The sequence below is a fragment of the Dermacentor variabilis genome, chromosome 4, assembly GCF_050947875.1.
Source record: "Dermacentor variabilis isolate Ectoservices chromosome 4, ASM5094787v1, whole genome shotgun sequence".
In the NCBI taxonomy this organism is placed as follows: Eukaryota; Metazoa; Arthropoda; class Arachnida; order Ixodida; family Ixodidae; genus Dermacentor; species Dermacentor variabilis.
In genome coordinates this window covers 51,889,362-51,907,147 of record NC_134571.1, presented here as the reverse complement: position 1 = coordinate 51,907,147, position 17,786 = coordinate 51,889,362, and the positions used below count along the sequence as shown (strand labels likewise).

Genomic DNA, 17,786 nt, shown 5'->3' with positions numbered 1-17,786 from the left:
TCAATTCAAGTGCGTGAATTGCAGTCGTAACCTTTGAACATGAAAAACGGGATCTGCGCGACTTGTTTTCTTTCTTCCTTACATCCTTTTTTAAGACACAAATGCATGAAGCCAACAGACAATTAAAACCCACGAAAGCATAGGGGTATTTCACTGCAAGTTTAATTGAAACGTACAAGTATATGGGAAAAGAAATTGGATGAAAAGACAACTTACCACCAATGGGAGTGAATCCACACCTTATGCATTGCGTGTGTGATGCTCTACTATTCAAGTTACAGGTACGACTGTCTTCCTGCCCACTTTCCTGGGTATTTTTAGCCTTGAAAAAAAAAAAGTGTAAGCATGCTTTGAATTTATTTTATGGCAGACGTATGTAAGAGGCTCTTGGAACTGACCGCTCTTGCTACCAGGGTTTCGGTTTGTAACATGTGCCCTCTGCAGCTACTCCCTTGTGCGCTCTCTGTGCAGGAACTTCCAAGAACACCAGACTATGCCCCTTCCAGGATGATCTACTTGTTTCATGTTGATATTCCACAGGTATGGCTTGTTAAATATACAAACTAAGAATGTGCATGGCCTGTAATGCCACAAAGGTTAAGCAAGGGACAGCCTTTTTGAGACAACAGCCTGAAACAAAAATATTGGCAATAGTACTGCACTGCGTCTGCCTTGTCCTCGTGTTGTGTTTTAGTGTTAGGATTATTAACACAAACATGATTTGCCAACTAAAACACGGTGAAATGCAGCCATTGTGGTCAAATAGATTAGGAAGAAAGAAACTGCTGTACTTGTTGCTGTTTGCATTTTTTTAAGTTATTAGTTCTGATGCAGCCCCACACCACCACCCATGCTGCGCTCACACATACTTTAGCAATGCAGTACTTAGTACTGTCTGAGAACACTAGGCCAGATGCACTTGAGCTGCATGAGAAGCAAATGAACTTTGAAGCATGGTGATGGAATACCACTGTTGAACCATCGTCATTTGGGTTAGTGGTGATGTCCTTAAATAACAGAGAAAGATTGGGAGAAGACAGGCAAGAGGGGAAAAAAGAAGAGTTCACATATTTTTGTTCTGAAACTTTCCACCTTTCATCCAGTTCTGTCAACTTTCAAAAATACCACATACAAGTTCATCTATAAATCACATGCAAAAGAAAATAATAATAGTAAGAATAATAACATTTTGCCAGAACTTGTGTGACCCCTTGTACACTCAGCAGTAAAATTGACGTGAACCAATAACAGTTTCAGCGCATGCTGTGAACGTAAAACATCACTAAAAGTACTTTTGAAGCCTAAATTAAGTCTAAAAGTGACACAGATTTGGCTATATGTAGTCTTGCTGCTTAATTTGCGCCAAAGCAATATTTATGTGTGAACTGTGAAGAGGGGTTTCTGTTTTGGGAAAGAACAATCATTTCTCTACAGTCCGAACAGACACATACTGTGAAACTTGCACAGTATAAAAATATAAAGTGCTTTGAAAATGTCATACAGTCGAATCTCGTTAATTCTACCACGCTTAATTGAAACTTTCGGTTAATTCGAACTGACGCTATTGTCCCGTCAAAGCTATGTGTATCCAATGGGCGAAAACACCCGGCAATTCGAATGCACAAGCATTTGCGACGTTTAACTCGAACATACTGTGCTCCGACAATGCTCTCAGCAGCGCGTCAAATCACACAGCGGCACCTCGGACATTCCTCTAACCCCGCCATATAGGAAAAGCTTAGGTGAGACTTCTCAATGCCACGCACGAAAAAAAAAAAAAAAAAAAAAGCCATGGCGGAAATTTGTGAGCAGGCATGCGCAGGCGCCCATCACCGATTACTTCAATTCCTGACGAGAGTTAGTGTCTTCTGTTAATGTATAAGAATGTCTGAAATTTCGCATGCAAAAAACCTTCACCGTCTGACCTTCCGGACTTTTTGCCATGACCGCAGGTCCGAAACGGCATTAATTGAAGCCACCACCACCGCCATTTTGATTATCGCGCCGCCTCCAGTCGGCGCTCCCGCACGCTGATTCGCTGGCAGCCTATTAGGATTTGGAGCGGTCGCAGTTGTAGGGAGGACCTTGGCTCTTCGTCGGGACTTAGGAGAGCAGGATTTATTTACATTATTTACATCTTAGACCAGACATATTGACAGTCCAGCGTGACTCCCATATGGAGCCCGCAAGACTAACATACAGCAAACAGCTTACGAGCACACAGCTCACGGGTACATTTCGAGTATGACAACGAGCACGCAGCTCACTAGTACATCTCGAGCACGACAACGAACACTCAGCTCACTACGACGAGCACAACAACGAGCACACACTAGCAGCCGGCAAACGCTGCTTATAAGCACTTGGTCCCCCCTTGATTCCAAGCGGACGGAAACGTTTGTCCAGTCACCGTTCGACGTCACCGTAGACCAGCCCTTTTGGAGGACGAGGGCTGTCATACACGTGCCGCACACACACACAGGTGTAAAGGTCCGGAGCCAACGTCAGAGGGGCTTCGTAGAACTCCTTCACTCGCATCGGCAACGAGGCTAGAGGTTGGTGGTTTCAGCGCAAAGCCTGCTTCGTCGAACTCCTTCACTCGCAGCGGCGACGAGGCTAGAGGTCGGCGGCGGCATTCCAAGATGAGGTTACCACCGCTGGCGTAACTGGCTGGCAAACTTGCACTGCAGCTGGCTATTCTTAACAAGCCATAGCCACACCACGGCAAGGCTAGGCCTAGCTACTTCGACGTTCGGTTACAAGCTTCTTGCTGTTCGGTTGCGTGTTTTTCATTTAAACAATTCGCCGCTGTCCGCAATGGCGCCGACTTTGCCTGTGTAATTCTTGCCAGTGTCTTCGGAGTGCGGAAAACACGGTGCGTTGCATAATACCGGTTCCCAAAAGTTAGCTTCGCACAGTACAGTAATTTACGCGGTGAAGCATACCAAAAGTTTGAAGGGACAATTTTCACGGGACATACGTTTCCTTTTATCATACACGCGTGCACCCGCCGCCTCATATCACAGTACGAGCACCGATACGCCTAATAACTGACTGTAATTTGTTTACATGTCTGAATAAATCTTGTGGAACTACCCACTCATGTGTTAGCTCAGTGCACATGCGCCACTGCAGGTAAGTCCTCCATTCAAGTAGCTTCCTTTAATTCGAATTTCCTTTAATCCGAACAAATTTACGGCCCCCTTTGAGTTCAAGTTATCGATATTCGACTGTGGCTATATTCAGTTATTGTTATGACAGGCTTATGCCAAAAAGATATTGAAATTTAATACTTTAGAGGTACAGTAGTGTGATGCGTTGTTTGCTTACTGTGAAAAAGTTTGCTTTGCCCACAATGCGAAACATGATGCAGGAGCTGGTGCAATATTATAAACAGCTAGTCTCACACTGTTTCGTGCAGTATTGGTTGGAATAAAGATTCGCCAATGTGCATGAGCAATCTTCTTTTGAGAAGAACTGCGATACTTCTAGTCTGGATTGTCTTCGTTTGTGTAGATGACGCTTCTTGGTGTTGGAGAAGTGAAGAGACATTACTCTCTCTCTTTCTCCTCTTTCCTATCCAGCCTTTCCATTCTTGTTATTGGCATATTCTGTATTCTTTCACCTTAGTGCTAATTTATAGATAAGCAGCAGAGTGCAGTGATAGCCACTATGTATTAATGAGCACTCCAAAGGTGAGGCACAGTGTTGGCCAGGCGCATTATTTTTTTGCTGCCTCATTGACAGACTGGCCAAAAGGTAGAATCTATGGCTGACAGACAATCTCTTGGTCCGGAGTTTGATTCCTGAAGGGAGAGTCTGGCTTTCTTCTCTTTCTTTATAAAATGCTGGCAATAACATCGAAACGGCTAGGTTAGTGAGCCTGTAGCAGGTATCGCTCTATGATTTGTATTATGACAACTTTATTTCCAACTAAAAGAGGCTCATGTTTTTTTTCAAGTAAATCCCACAGACTTTATGCCAATGAATACAGCCAAACACGCCGGCTGTGCCGCACCTGTCCAAGCACAGAAGATAGAATAATGGGAGCTTTTGTGACCTATGCAAGTTAAAAGTGCAGTGTGGGCACGTAGAGTATTTCATGTTTGCTCAAAATTTCATGGCACTCTGTTTTTTTTTTTCTCTTTATAATGAAATAATCAATATAATGTACTAAACTGTGATTATCCTTGAAAGTCTCATCGAAACTTCTGCATTTAAAATCTCATTTAAACGCAGCAAAATTTTCAACAAACAAACCTCACGTTGATTAGGCCAAAATCTGGTGGTGTACAACACTGCTACTAACTCATCTGGTGTAGCAGTTTAAAACTCGCACGAGCTGTCAGCGACCTATCAATGCACTAAGGTGGTAATTCTGCCAAGTTGTAGACCACTCTGCCGACCCAAAATTCTCTTGTGCTCTCTGCACACATGTTGCACCTTGTCCGAGTGTCGTGTGCTACGACTCTGAATGAGAGAGAGACAAAAGCATTGATATTGGATTAGGATCATATTGTGAATGTGTCAGGGGAGCGCTTCAAGCCTCTTGATTTCCTAAAGCACTCGTCGCTCGATGTCAGCATAAAGAAATTATTTATTATTTGGAAGTGTCCTGTTATTATTGTTATTTGGAAGTGTCCGCTCAATTGAGGGAGCACAATGGTAAAGTGTACTAGAACCTTTTTTGAGTGGCGTGACCATACCTCTCTGCCTGACGCGTTTTGTGTCACCAATAGTGTTGGCACTGCAGTCACTAACTGCTGAAGGTGCATCGTGGTCAAGCATGTTATGCTTTGGAGCACGGCTGCTCTGGAACGTGTGTTTGGCGTCTGACCACATACACACTACTAACTAGCTGTGGATTGATCTGTAATTTGCTAGGCACATTCAATAGTCAGTGACGACAATGTGGCCGCACGAGCATCACTTCATGTGATGACGTGCTGCACGTGTCAGTCGGTGCACTGCCCATATATTTTAGTTCACTGTAACAATGGTTACAAGTGAAGTGATACGAGCTCCTCCTTCAATTTTGTTATACTAAGGTTTTACTGTATCTGGTATGTACTGTTTTGTTCCTGTAACAAGTGAGTTTGACAGTACGCATCCTTTGTTCTTGGCACAGCTGAGTCGTCAGGTGCTGGAGTGGTGCTACAAGGCACTGGCCAACATGATGCTGCGAAGGATTCACATCACTGAGGACCTCAAACGACTCCTGGACAAGAAGCAAAGGGTGGACCTCATCTTGTCTACTATGCATCCAAACAACTCCACACCCGAACAGATTGCAGAGGTACTGGAAGCATTGGACCAGTGGACGACTGTAGTTTCCGTTCATGGGAGCTGGCATCTTAAGCTGCGGAGGAAACCTTTTTTAAATTGTTATTACTTTTTCGAATGAGTAAAGGCAAGGTGCAAAAGACCAGAACTGAAGAAGGACACAAACGACAGGCACCGGTCCTGTCATTTGTGTCCTTCTTCAGTCCTGGTCTTTTGTGCCTTGCCTTTACTCATTCAAGCATGAACCAACTAGCCCGAGCAAGAGTTTTACTTGAGCACATTACTTTTTCACCCACCCAGTCTAGTTAACAGTGCATGCTAATGGGACTATAAACTTTCACTTCTTTGGCATCGCTTTTCTTGTAGCTTAATATTTTGTCAGCAATCTTCCAAGCCTAAAATGCAATTGGGAGCAAAATTCTAGAGACCAAGGCATCAGAATTTTTTTAGCACAGCTGTGCAATGCAGAATTATCTGAATGCATTGTATTGTTAGAACAGGCACACTTAGGCTGTACCACTTGGTTTTAGTCTGCATAGATAGGTTGCAAAGAAGAATAAAGATGCTATTCATGTCATCTGTGGTCGCTAGACTTGTGCTTGCAACTATACATTTAAAGTGATGAGTCAGTGCATTTATATTTTACAAAGATATTTTTTATAACATAATCTTTAATTAGAAGTTACTAGAATCTAATGTATTTTCTTTCCAGCTCTGTCTAAAAGGTTTCTATGTGCTGTGCGACTGTTTTAAGTTGTGTGTGCTTCATTACGGAATTTATCTGATACTCTTATGTTGTATCTGAATTGCTGATGGTGTTGCAGTATTTATCATTGGCTGCATTTCTAGTTAACACGCTTGCATCGTAAAGCCATAATTTTCTAAAAGCACAAAAAGCAATTAGTTTCATCATAGTTTTAAGCGATCAGTTAAGAATATGCGCAAAGTGCTGCACAGTGTCGGGCTTGAAGCAGGCCTTCTGGTTACATCGCATAAATCAGAGTTGATGGTATTGCAGACCCTTCATGCACAAGTCGGACAGCCTTGTGCAGTGTTTTCAGGCCACACCCTGACTGTGTCACCAGAAGTTTAGCTTAAGGTCAACTTCAGTGAAATTTCACTTTGGCTAAATTGACTATATATTGGTAGTGCATGCTATTAAGCAATCCTGGCAAAGCTGCAGGGCTGGTAAAAGTCTAATTTTTTTATTAGCAGCCTTTAAAGAGCACCTAAGCAGACACGTGCACCCGACGGTTAGTGGATATGCTGAAAATCTCAGGCCATGGCTTCCGAAATACAGTGGAATCTCATTAGCCCCTTCAGTGTTCTATTATTTTCACTAAAAGTGACATTATTTTGCTTTTTAATTTTATGGCTTATTTTGAAGCTTCACTCCATTGGAAAACATTCTAAAGCTTTTTCAGCCGGTTTGCTTCATGTTTCATCATCCGAAATTTTGGTTGTTCTTATTTTGTTCATCAATGGGGCAAGTGGCAGGGCTGCAAGGCTGCCCAGGGCCGTGAATGCTGCGTATTCAAAATCTGCCAATTTTTTTCAGGCTTGAGGCTTTGTCACTGCTTTTTAAAGATGGCTTCATGGATATAAGACAGATGCCGCAAGAAATATTTCAGGTCCTTCCACTTTCTGGAAAGATCCTTTAGAGCCCGCTTCTGTGGTTCCGTTTACAGAGATTTGCAAAAATGTTTTGCATTGCCAAGTACAAATCTAACCAATAAGACTGTAGTTCTATATTAAGTAGCAATTCCGTTCAAGCGATTACCGGCTAACAAGATTCTTCTGTAGTCAGCGTGCCTAATCATGGAGGTTACGCTGAGGTGCCGTGTTGGCTCTCAACATTCTCATTGTCAGAGTCATTTCCAACTAACAGTAATGCCAATGTTCTTGTCAGTTAGGATATAAAAATCTCCTATTTTCTGTTATCTTTTTGTGCCAAATTGCATCCCCTTGTTGTTCAGATGTAATATTTTGCACAGAAGCTATATCTGAAACTAGGCATTTTTCGCAGGCCAAAGTTTCATTGCAGTTGGCCTTTAAGAGGAGAGAAAGTAAGGTGTGCACTCCATGTTCAATGAGAATGTTCCTGTAGAGGGTTGTTGCTTCATGTCCACATTCTGCAAATTTGACAAAGCTCACTGAAGAATTGAAAATTCTCGCTCCATTGTATAGCTGTACACTTTTCACAATTTTGAAGATGCAAGAAATGTGGTGAAGCTAAATTTTCAATGGACATAATTGGCGCCTGAATGGGATATCTCATTACAAAAAGGATGTGGCCTCCGGAATGACCATCGTCATCAGATGTCAGGACAATTCCTCTCCTAATCTGTTTTATAGGAAGAGAACAGGCCTGCAGTGGCCACCTTCTGTACCACTGGACATCTGCGCATTGCCACGAATGGCATCCCCTTTTTTCCTTCTTTTCTTCAGATTTTTCCACCACTATGTTCGTTCATGACATCTTGAAAAGCACAAGGAAGGACAGGTATCCTTTCCATCTAAATTGTAGGTTTCCTTCTACGTGCATGCATATTTGACTCGGGTATAAACAAAAACTTTATTTTATGTCTAGGCAACCTTCTCTATGTTCTAGAAATATTGCAAGCTTTTTTTGACATTTCTTATTGCTGCACATCAGAAATATATAACATTGTGTAGGTCAAACAGAACCTGAATTGGACACTCTATATCGATGTTTTCATGACTTTTGTTGTTAGTTTGGAAAGCTTGCATTTACGGTGGGACATTGTTTTCCTTTTTCAACAGGTGAAAGAAATGGTCACTCCTCCTGAACGGAAACAGCTTGCCTACGTCAGGCATGTCACATCCAAGATAGGGCTTGGTGAAGTGCAGCTGGATGAAACCATCCTCATACTGCAGCTGTACATTCTGTCGTTGTCAAAATAGGCACGTCACCTCCAAAATGGTGTTCGTTGAAGTGAAGCTGTATGAAACCATCCCTATACTACAGCTCTAAATTCAGTCCCTGTCAAAATGAATTATACAAACATTGCAATGACTTGCTGTTGCCTGGCTTCCATTTCGCTCATTACATTTAAGATAGCTGTTAAAGAGACACTAACAGCAAATACTAGGTCGACGTGCAATGTTCAAATATAATTTCTGGAACCTCGCAGTGTTTGTTTCGTGCGAAGAAAATACTTAGTTTGCGAGAAAATTGTGTCTGAAGGGTCTGTGTACCTGTAGCGTCATTCAAATCACTTGCCCCAAGCCAAGTAGAAAGTGGCAATGTTGCATGCGCCATCTCCACCCTCTACCGCTGTCTTTGAGTAAAACGGCACCCAGCAGATGGCACTATGGTTTTCTGCACAAAGTGCAAATGCGCAGCCATGAATAAGCCAAGCCAAGGCAACCGTTGGATTCGCCGCTGCAGCTACTCTTGGTCAAGTGGTGTGGACCATTCAGGAATCCCGTGATATCACATGGATGTAGCATTCTCTGCTACTTGCACCTTGTGTGATTTTTGTGAGCTTGAAAACGAGCGCAGCGCTACGCGATAATGAAACTACTGAAACACGAAAGTGCAGGCACCGCAGAGTGGAGAAAACGAAACTTTTCTATCACCCCCGTCGTGTCAAGGGTAGCGTCAATTAGTTCTTTTTTTTTTTAATCAGATAAAACTGGACAAGTAGCATTTTCTTTCGTCTTATAATGCAATACAATGATATTATGAATGGTTGAATACTAGTGACATAATTATAAGGAGAAGTGCCTTTGTCATTGGGCTAGTACTTGAATGTCCCAGGGGAGTCTCAAATCGTGTCCTGCATTTGCCTGTTTCTGTTAGTAAAGCTCTCTTTGCGATAATATTGATGCCTTAGACGTTCTATAGCTATGTCACTCTAACTTGACGTAATATTTGCCTTTAGTGTCCCTTTAAGAATACTTCCTCCAACTTTCATAAACTGTTGCTGGTATCATCGTCATCATGCTTATAATCATGACTCCTTGACAGAAGTTTACCAAAATAAGAAAGCTACTTACACAAACATGGGATTTGACCCCAAGGTCTGCGATACCTCGGCCATCATGCCATTGTTGTTATACCAGTCAGCTGTCATCATGTCGTCATTTCTGGGCCAGATACCACTATTTTTAGACAGTGCTCAAGGCTTTGCTTTCAACAGTCTTCTATATATAGTATTCTTTTAGGTTAAAAACAGCAAACAAAAGCACACTGAGCTTTGTATTCACCTTTTGGATCTTGACAACTTATTGAGTGTTGTTCCATATCCCTGTAACCAAGAACCACATAGAAGGTGTTTCATGCCACTTGAACTAAACTTTTTAATAGTTGCACATTGTTAGTAATTGTCTAGAGTTACTTAGGCTATTTATTAATGTCCAATTCACGAACTAGTTGGGCTCAATATTGAACATTCTTTGGGGGGCATAAGTTGTATATGAGAAGTTGTAGGGCGTGCTTAGAAACACCCAATGAAGTTGTTTCTATGACACTATTTTTCACATAGTTCTGTTCCTGGGGCTCCCAAGAAACCCGCAAAATAAAAAAAATGGCATCACTGTGCCTGTGCATCTAAATTTCAGCGCTCTCAATAATGTTTCTGAAGAACAAAGCCCATGTGCCCATCCTATAAAAGAAAAAGCTGACAACAGCTTTTCCATACTTGTCTGGATCCAGTGCATTCCTTGTCGTTTGAGAATGTTAAGATTTCCAGCTTCACAACAATGGTGCTGACGAGGCTGCCTGGTTCACGCCAGGCGCTGTGGCTGATCGCCATCTTTTAAAGTGCAGTGCGTCCGTTCCTGGGTTGAGCGTCAGCATAACTGCGCGAACGCGTGCAGGTTCGCACATTCGTCTTCTATCTACCATAGCTGGCTTGTTGCTGCTCCTCAACGCAACCACACGAATGTGCTTGTGTCACTGCTCGTGTCACTTCTGGTGCCACTGCTCGCGTGTTAGTAGTTTTCTTCCACAGCTGTGTCCGATGTCGCTCATCATGCCGGCACTCGCAACACTGGCCCACTGTTAGTCAGTGTGGCGGTTACGGTCTCAGTTTTTGCCTCAATATATCGCAAAGTGAAAACACATATAAAGCTGCGTTCAAATTTCGCATTAGGGATTACCGTAATTGTCGGATATGTTTTGCAATGGACATGTGGGTGAGAAAAAAGAAAAGGCGAAGACAATTCTGTGCTGCTGATTGAGCCAGGAATCAAACAAGGGACCTCTCAATTCTTAGACAGACACACTGCAAACTAGGCTGCGAAATGAGTAGTGCCGTAGCATGTCTTTAGATAAAGAGGGTCGGCATACTTGAGCGACCACATTTGCGTCACTCAGCACCCGATGCTTTGGCATACAGCCGACAATGTTCCTGGCACTATGCCAGGCTTGCTATCTTTGCACTGTGCCAGGAATGCTGTTGGCCATGTACCTTGACCCGTCAGTGCCGAGTCATGTGAAGGCTTGCAAAAATAATTGCCTGAGAAACCACCCTTGCAGAGATTTATAAAAGCCTGTGAGAAAGTTTCTAAAGAGGAGTGCAGGAGCGACTAATCTGCCATTGCATGTTGGTAGCCATAAAAATAGTAATGGTGGTGATAAGGAAGAAAGAAATTGTCTAGCTGGAAATAGCGAAAGTATCACATTCTTTCACTATGTTGTATTCACTGCGACAGTATTCTGTTGCAGTGAGGGAGATGGCATTGTTAATAATGAGAATTGACATACACTGTTCCTGTATGAAATGCATTCTATGTTGACATTCATTTCTAGGTGTGAGATAGGCAGCCATTTTTTAAACAAGTTGCGGCCTGATTGTACTTGCATTAACAGATCTGTATTTATTTTGTAAAAAAGGTTTGCTTGAAGTGGTATAAATCATAGTGGGTACGAGAGTACTACAATCAAGCAAGCTGCTGTTATGATCAAGTATGATAATGTACAAGTGAAGCATGCTCTACAGGCTATTCCAGATATTTTTTTGCCATGGGTAAAATTTTTCACCTGACTATACAAGTGCAGACCTGTGAACCTTGAACCAATAGCATGCTAGAGCTGAAGCCAGAAAATTTGGCAAGAAATAAAGTAGGTCTTACTACTGCTTATTTTGCTCTTTTATTTTTTTTCCCTTTCTTGCTTTTATGCATAAACCTTGTTCAAGGAGTGTTATGAGCAGCCACATGTCTCTAGTTGCTGAATGATCTGCTGAAGATTAACAGTAATTATGTATACACTCTTTTCATGCTGTCAACCATGATGGACACATTCTTGTTTTTCCCATTAAAATGCAGCAATATTTTATACTAACCAGCAAAGGTAATGTTAATGTCACAATTAGCACATGCTATAAAACATGCACTTCTACACTCAAGGCTTTTTGAAGTGACCATCCATACTCTACTTAGCTCCTGGCATAAAGGGTTGGCAGGCACATAATGGTTAACACGCAGTCTATTTTCTATCAGTTTCATTTGACAAGAACACTCATGGTTGTGGGTAGACAAAGCGCCACAAGATGTCACTACCAGCATTTTTGCTACGTATAAAGCGCAGTTTTTTAAAAAAGGAAACTATAGTCCATAGCTCCAGTGACCCAGTAATCGATAAAAGTATCCTATGGGCAAGCTAAAACTTACTATCATGATGATTGCAACAGTGGTATTGCAACAGCCACAGCAGTATGACTACGATAGGGCAACAATGACTACAATGATGCGACAACAGCACAATGACAAACACAATGGTGACAGCATGGCAGTAACCTGAAGGTAATGGCGGCATGAAGACAGCACTGTGACATATGCCGCCACATAAAGAAAGGGACATAGAAAACCCAGTTTCGAGCCATGAAGTGCCGTTGCGGTAAAAAGTTACGCATAGTATTTGTATCCGATGCATGATTCACGGCATGACAACCATGCTGCAGCATTATGGAGTGAAAGGATAGACAAAGCATACCGTTTCAGTAATACTTTTTCACTGTTGCAGCAAAATTATAAACAAGCACAAGAAAATTGGGAAACTTCTGATAAAAGCTCTCAAACTTGACAGAAAATAAAGTTGTCGGTAGATTTTGTTCAGACTACTGCATTCTTCGATTTGGTTAGTCTCTGCCACTGTTTCCATTTTATTTGTTGCAATTACTACTACAATTAAAAAGAGGTCAGGGCAATAAATGATGGTGGCAACAGTGAAGTGCATCTGGTGCATTGCTCCTGCTTTGTGTTCTGTTACTTTCAAATACTCTCAGAATGGATGATGCACGGAAAAGCTGTCGCTTACAGTGCCATAGTTTGGTTTGAACAGCATGCCCAAGCTGACTCTGCTACTTTGCACTTCACTTCAGCCAAACGTTGCTTGATGAGTCACTTTCAAGACAAAATCATTCAAAAAAGAGATACCTAAGGGCTCCAGATCACCTGTGGACATCAAAACCAGACTATAAAGTGTGACTTGTGCACTTTACACACAAAAGATAGCAGATATACGAGTGTGCAACAAACAAAAATGTTTCCAATCTGCACATCTGTTTCAGTTGGATTTTTTATTTCACATATTGGTTTAGCAGGCAGACGACGCATTGAAGCTTCGTATTCTTGCTTAGTGGCAATGCAAGTCAATCCTTTGGATTGATTTTCCTTTTTTTTTTTTACATGTTTCTGTACATATTTAAGTTTCATCGTTTTGTCCCAGGGTTTATCTTTTTATGTTTATGCATCAATATCTTTACAGATTGCATCTTGTGATAAACTGTACCATATGCCCCCCTCACACTATGCCTCTTCGTAGGCCTGTGAAGTCTAAATAAAATATGAAACATTCCAAGGAGGGTTTCGGAACTGCTACTACAGTCAAACATAGGTATAACTAATTATTAGGTACAACAAATTAAATATAAGATATCTCACTGATAGTGTGTCAGATATATATGCTTGCAACAAATATTGGATTTAACAAAGATATTTTCATGCTGGCTGCAGCTTTTATGAAAATCAACGGTTAGATAACTGTAGTTTAGGTTGCAGACTTCTCATCTTGCTTTGCACAGAACATGTGGTGTACCATCCGTCGCAGTGTGCTTGTACTCTCAGCACTCGTAATCGTCACTCATAGTTGCCATGCTGCCCTACAAGGGCACTGTTGCGCTAGGTGGTTGCGCTAGGTGGTCCGGCCACGGCGGCCGCATTTCGATGGGGGCGAAATGCGAAAACACCCGTGTACTTAGATTTAGGTGCACGTTAAAGAACCCCAGGTGGTCAAAATTTCCGGAGTCCCCCACTACGACGTGCCTCATAATCAGAAAGTGGTTTTGGCACGTAAAACCCCATATATTATTATATATATATTATAGGTGGTTTGTTCTACTGATGCTGCCAACTATGGTACCACTTGGGAGTAAAAGGAACTTCAGAAGTTGCGATCGACAGCAATATAAAGCAAATAAAGAAAACGACAATCGGCAACAATTTCTTTCATATTGCACAAAATCATCCAACTTGCAGTAGCAGTTCTAAAATACAACATTCAACAGGCTGATTTTCTTTATTTTGCAGCATCAGTGGTTTGCCCAGTTACATTGCTTAAAAATGTTCAGCACAACGTGCATCAGTTATTTTCACTTGCTTGTCCTCCAAATAAAATTCTTATTCAGGCCAGAGGGTTCCTGGAATGAGGAGACTTCCCACCTAGAGTAGAGCTGGGGCTTACCCTGGGATACTATTTCAAAAATAAACGTGTATTCCTCCTCCTCCTCTCTCTAGCATCACTAAGAAAATACTTCACATCAGAGTTCAGAGATCGCCAGAGCTATCAAATGTAATTTTTCTTACAGTCTACAGTAGTAAACACATTCAGCAACAGTTCTGTCATACATGTACAAATCTTGCAATGCCACTGAATACCCTGTGCACTTTCCTGGATAAGGTACACTTGCAAGCGTCATGCACAGGCGCAACACTGCAGCGCATTTTGTGCGAAGGACAGCGCAGTATATGTACCATGGAACAATACCCCAAAGCAATAAAATTAAAAGCATAAAAAATGTGATTTCTGGTAAAGAAATACATCACTATGTTGTGTATGTAGGTGCTTCTGGCGCCACCGAAGGGCCCGTCTTGTTGCAAAAATGCTTTTAAAAAAGCTAAAATTGACATCAGTGTCTGCAGTCATTGGAAAATAATGCTTGCTATGCTGCAGTTGTGATGAACTTAAAACATTACAACAGCAATAAAGTTGTCATGAACACAGTCAAGCTAATCAATGGTATATGTTTACACTACAGCTTTCTCTGGCTGGTGAAACACCAGTTAAAATAAAGGAGTGCACTGTGCTGAAGCAATACATCAAAGCTGAGCCATGTCTCAATCACCACCATGTAGGCCTTCTCGAAGTTTGTGCACTTAGTCTTTTCATGTGGAATTCTTTTTCTGTTTTACGCTGAGCAAAAGCTGCAGTCTAGCCACCTAAGCAGCTGCATGGTACTTGACAAATGCCACAGCTGCAAGCTCTTTGCAGAACTCCTCAAGGACAATGATGGCTTCCAAGACACCAGATTCTTCTCCAAGTGTGCAGTCGTCTCCACTGTCATTGAGAAGTGCATTGCGTGTCAGCATGAGCTTGCGCTTGAGGTTTTCCATGCCATGAACTGCCACTTGAATCTCTTCCACAACTTTCAGGAGGGCACTGAACAATGACCTTGCTCCAGGGACCAAAGGCAGCAGTGGGTTTAAAAGGTACTCGTGAAGGTTCGGGTGGGCAAACAGTGCAAGCCGTGAAATGAGAGAGGTTACCAGCAGGTTCACGTCATACGGCTGTCTGTGCATGTTTTCGATACGGTCCAGCAGCATGGACAAGAAAGGGCCTTCGTAGAAGCTGCGGTGGAGGCTGTCGGCCTCGGGCTGCGAATCTGAACTCTGGTCATCTTCAGCACTTGGTTGTTCCTCTCTCACGGGCTCACTAGGCCACTCCCAACCATCGGTGACTGCGAGCATGTCCTGATACTGCCGGTGTGCGTCGGAAATGTATGCATCGTAGCCAGAGTCAGTCTCCTCACACGACTTTATTTCATCGGGTAAGAGCATTAGAAAGCAGTTGAGAATGCGATGAATCTGTGCAGGTGCAAACGTGCGGCTAACTGGTGATGAACCGGGTGAAATTTCAAAGTCGCTCATGTTTGCCTTGCCCGCTCGATTGCACAATCCCTCTTCATCGTCGTCACTGAAATCGAAAACTTCAGCAGCAGTGTCATTTTGGTAGTTGCGGCCAACAAGGTGGCTAAGCAGCAAGATATCTAGGATTTCCTTTGAAGGCCTTTGCAACAGCTCTTCAAAGGCCTGAAGGGTGGTGAGCACAAGCTGTGGAGAAGCGTTAGGATCGCGGCCACGCTCTAACAGCATGTCCTTTGGTGAAGCATGGGAACCTTTCTGATCACCTAACAAGAAGCTTCCCACGATGACAACTAAGTCTTTTGAATTAAGATTGCGTAAGCAAGTGGTGACTAGACAAGTGATGAAAAGGAAGCTCTCTTCAGACTCGGCTTTAGTGAAGTCGTCAAGGAGAGGACCCTGCAGGAATTCGTCTAAGAACGTCTTGCCTAGCTCAGCACCTATGAGGGCATTTGACAGTTCAACCAAGGTGTCCGTGAAGCCTAGCCACTTAAAGAAGCAGAGAAGTTTCCGCTTTCCAGGGGCGATAACTTGGTGGTCCGTTGAACCACAGGAAGCAACAGTGTCGGCGCACCAAGAAGTCACTGCTTCGTCAATGTCGGCAGCTTTCAGTGTGCGAGGTATGGCACAGTAGAGCTTGACTAGGTGATGAACCACGCTGGAACACATGTTAGACTTGGCGATTACATAGCGTGCGACATCATCGCCTAGGTTAGACATGCACAATATAAGGCACTCTGCTGCGAGCGTAGAAACGTCGGAGTCCGCACTCTCCATAAGGGTAAGGCAGGCTCGAAGTAACGGAAACGACACTGCAGAGGTGTCGCCAGAGCCTCCATCTGGTTGCTTTCCATTTACAATGGACGTGCAATGCCTCTCTTCCAGCACTCTTGGTAAGAAGCAGGTAAGGATGCTCGGGTCGGCTCGGATTTTTTGGCAGATGACGTTAAGAAAGCCAGCCTGAAAAAGAAAAAAAAAGATGTGCTATATCAACCTGTAACTTTTCGGCAGTACTATGTTATAAACATTCGTTTCGCGGCAGAATAAGTATGGCACGAAAAGCAAACAATGCGCTACAACCTTGCAGACGACTGTCGATGGCCATTTAAGCACTCAAAAATAATCCCGGCCCCTATGCATACCTCTTCCCGTTCTGTCGGCGCGGCCAGAACCTCGCCACAAAGGCCGATGAGCTTTTGGACGGCAGTGTATATCCCCATCTGTGGCAGCAACACTTGTTTGCTGTTGGACAGCAGCCGCGTAGTGAACACAAGAACGCACTTTTTGATCCCGGGGGGAGTGTCCGCTCTCGACAGGGCGCTCATCTGTTCGAGCATTTTGTGCTGCAAGAAGTATTCCATACATGGCCCCATGTTGTCGCTTCCCAGCTCGGCTTCCTCCTGTTCTAAGATCTTGGACATTTCTTCGAGGCGTCCGGCCAAACCTGTGAGCTCGATGGGTTTCTTGCTGTTCGAGTTTCGGTCGGTGTAGAACTTCATTATCGCTGTCCAATGCCACAGGAACTCCTCGTGCAATGGCAGCGGCGGGGCTAACGCGTCCACCGCATTAGAAAATGCGGTGGCAAGTCGGGAGAACATCTTGACGCGGGCGGCTACGTTAGCGAACGCTTAAAATAGCCATCTGCCAAGCTGCGGCGACAACCCCACACGACAGATTTACGTGTCGCTGCCAGACAGAGTAGCTTGCCTCCTCGGCACATAGTTGCATTGAATTGTACAAACTGTTTCGTCAGAAGAGAGGCGCCGCTGCACCCATTGCGGTCAGGGACGATGAGGAAGAGTCGGACGAATAGAAAAGTCTCTCATTATTTTCGCGCATCAGCTGCACTCGTAAGCAGAGGTTCGAAGCCGCCATGTTTACCGGATGCTGGCAAATGCGCAGATAAAGCTTCCGGTAAATAATAATTTTAAGATAAATTATATTAAGCTAATAAATACACAAAATTTAGGTAATATTATACTAAAATAATTAACATTTACGTTATATTTATTGCGTCTACTTTACGCTCACATATTTTAGCCTTCAGTGCGGGGTAGCGCGTGCTCATTAATGGCTATCGCCTTATCCATATTGTGTGTGCGCTGCGTATTGTGAGTGGCAAAGAACTTTCCGCTACTGGATTTCTCGAAAACAGCCGTCAGGATAAACGGTGAGCATCAAGCATGTCGTTCTCGTTCTGTTCCACGGCGAAGTGCAAAGTCAGAAGTGTTGTTTTCCGCCCTGGCGATGAGGGCAAGGGAGGGCATTCTCCCAGGCTGCTTCTTTCCCCGATAGTGTATGTGTGCGTCCCCGGTCAGAAGGAACCTTGGCGC

The 17,786-nt window shown here is 43.3% G+C and overlaps 3 protein-coding genes across 8 annotated transcripts in view; 2 read left to right on the top strand and 1 right to left on the bottom strand.

The window, feature by feature from the left end:
* Polr3C (RNA polymerase III subunit C) overlaps window positions 1–8,320 on the top strand; it is a 43,436-nt gene extending 35,116 nt beyond the window's left edge. The window contains exons 9-11 of the mRNA XM_075689049.1: window positions 472–540; window positions 5,129–5,296; window positions 8,068–8,320. Coding sequence (XP_075545164.1) covers window positions 472–540; window positions 5,129–5,296; window positions 8,068–8,208 — 378 coding nt within the window. The 3' untranslated portion in view covers window positions 8,209–8,320. The remainder of the gene's footprint in view (window positions 1–471; window positions 541–5,128; window positions 5,297–8,067) is intronic.
* A 5,465-nt stretch (window positions 8,321–13,785) lies between these two features.
* LOC142579137 (FHF complex subunit HOOK interacting protein 2A-like) lies at window positions 13,786–17,338 on the bottom strand. The gene is made up of 2 exons (XM_075689048.1): window positions 16,596–17,338; window positions 13,786–16,413 (listed from the first exon to the last, which is right to left on the bottom strand). Exons 1-2 carry the CDS (start codon window positions 17,049–17,051, stop codon window positions 14,752–14,754), a joined length of 2,118 nt encoding a protein of 705 aa, XP_075545163.1. The 5' UTR covers window positions 17,052–17,338; the 3' UTR covers window positions 13,786–14,751.
* A 163-nt stretch (window positions 17,339–17,501) lies between these two features.
* Synd (protein kinase C and casein kinase substrate in neurons protein Synd) overlaps window positions 17,502–17,786 on the top strand; it is a 135,471-nt gene continuing 135,186 nt past the window's right edge. For 5 of the 6 annotated variants that reach the window (XM_075689046.1, XM_075689044.1, XM_075689047.1 and 2 more), the window contains exon 1: window positions 17,502–17,623. The gene's annotated coding sequence lies outside the window, so the exon portion shown is untranslated. The remainder of the gene's footprint in view (window positions 17,624–17,786) is intronic. The other variant, XM_075689042.1, reaches the window with a different exon arrangement.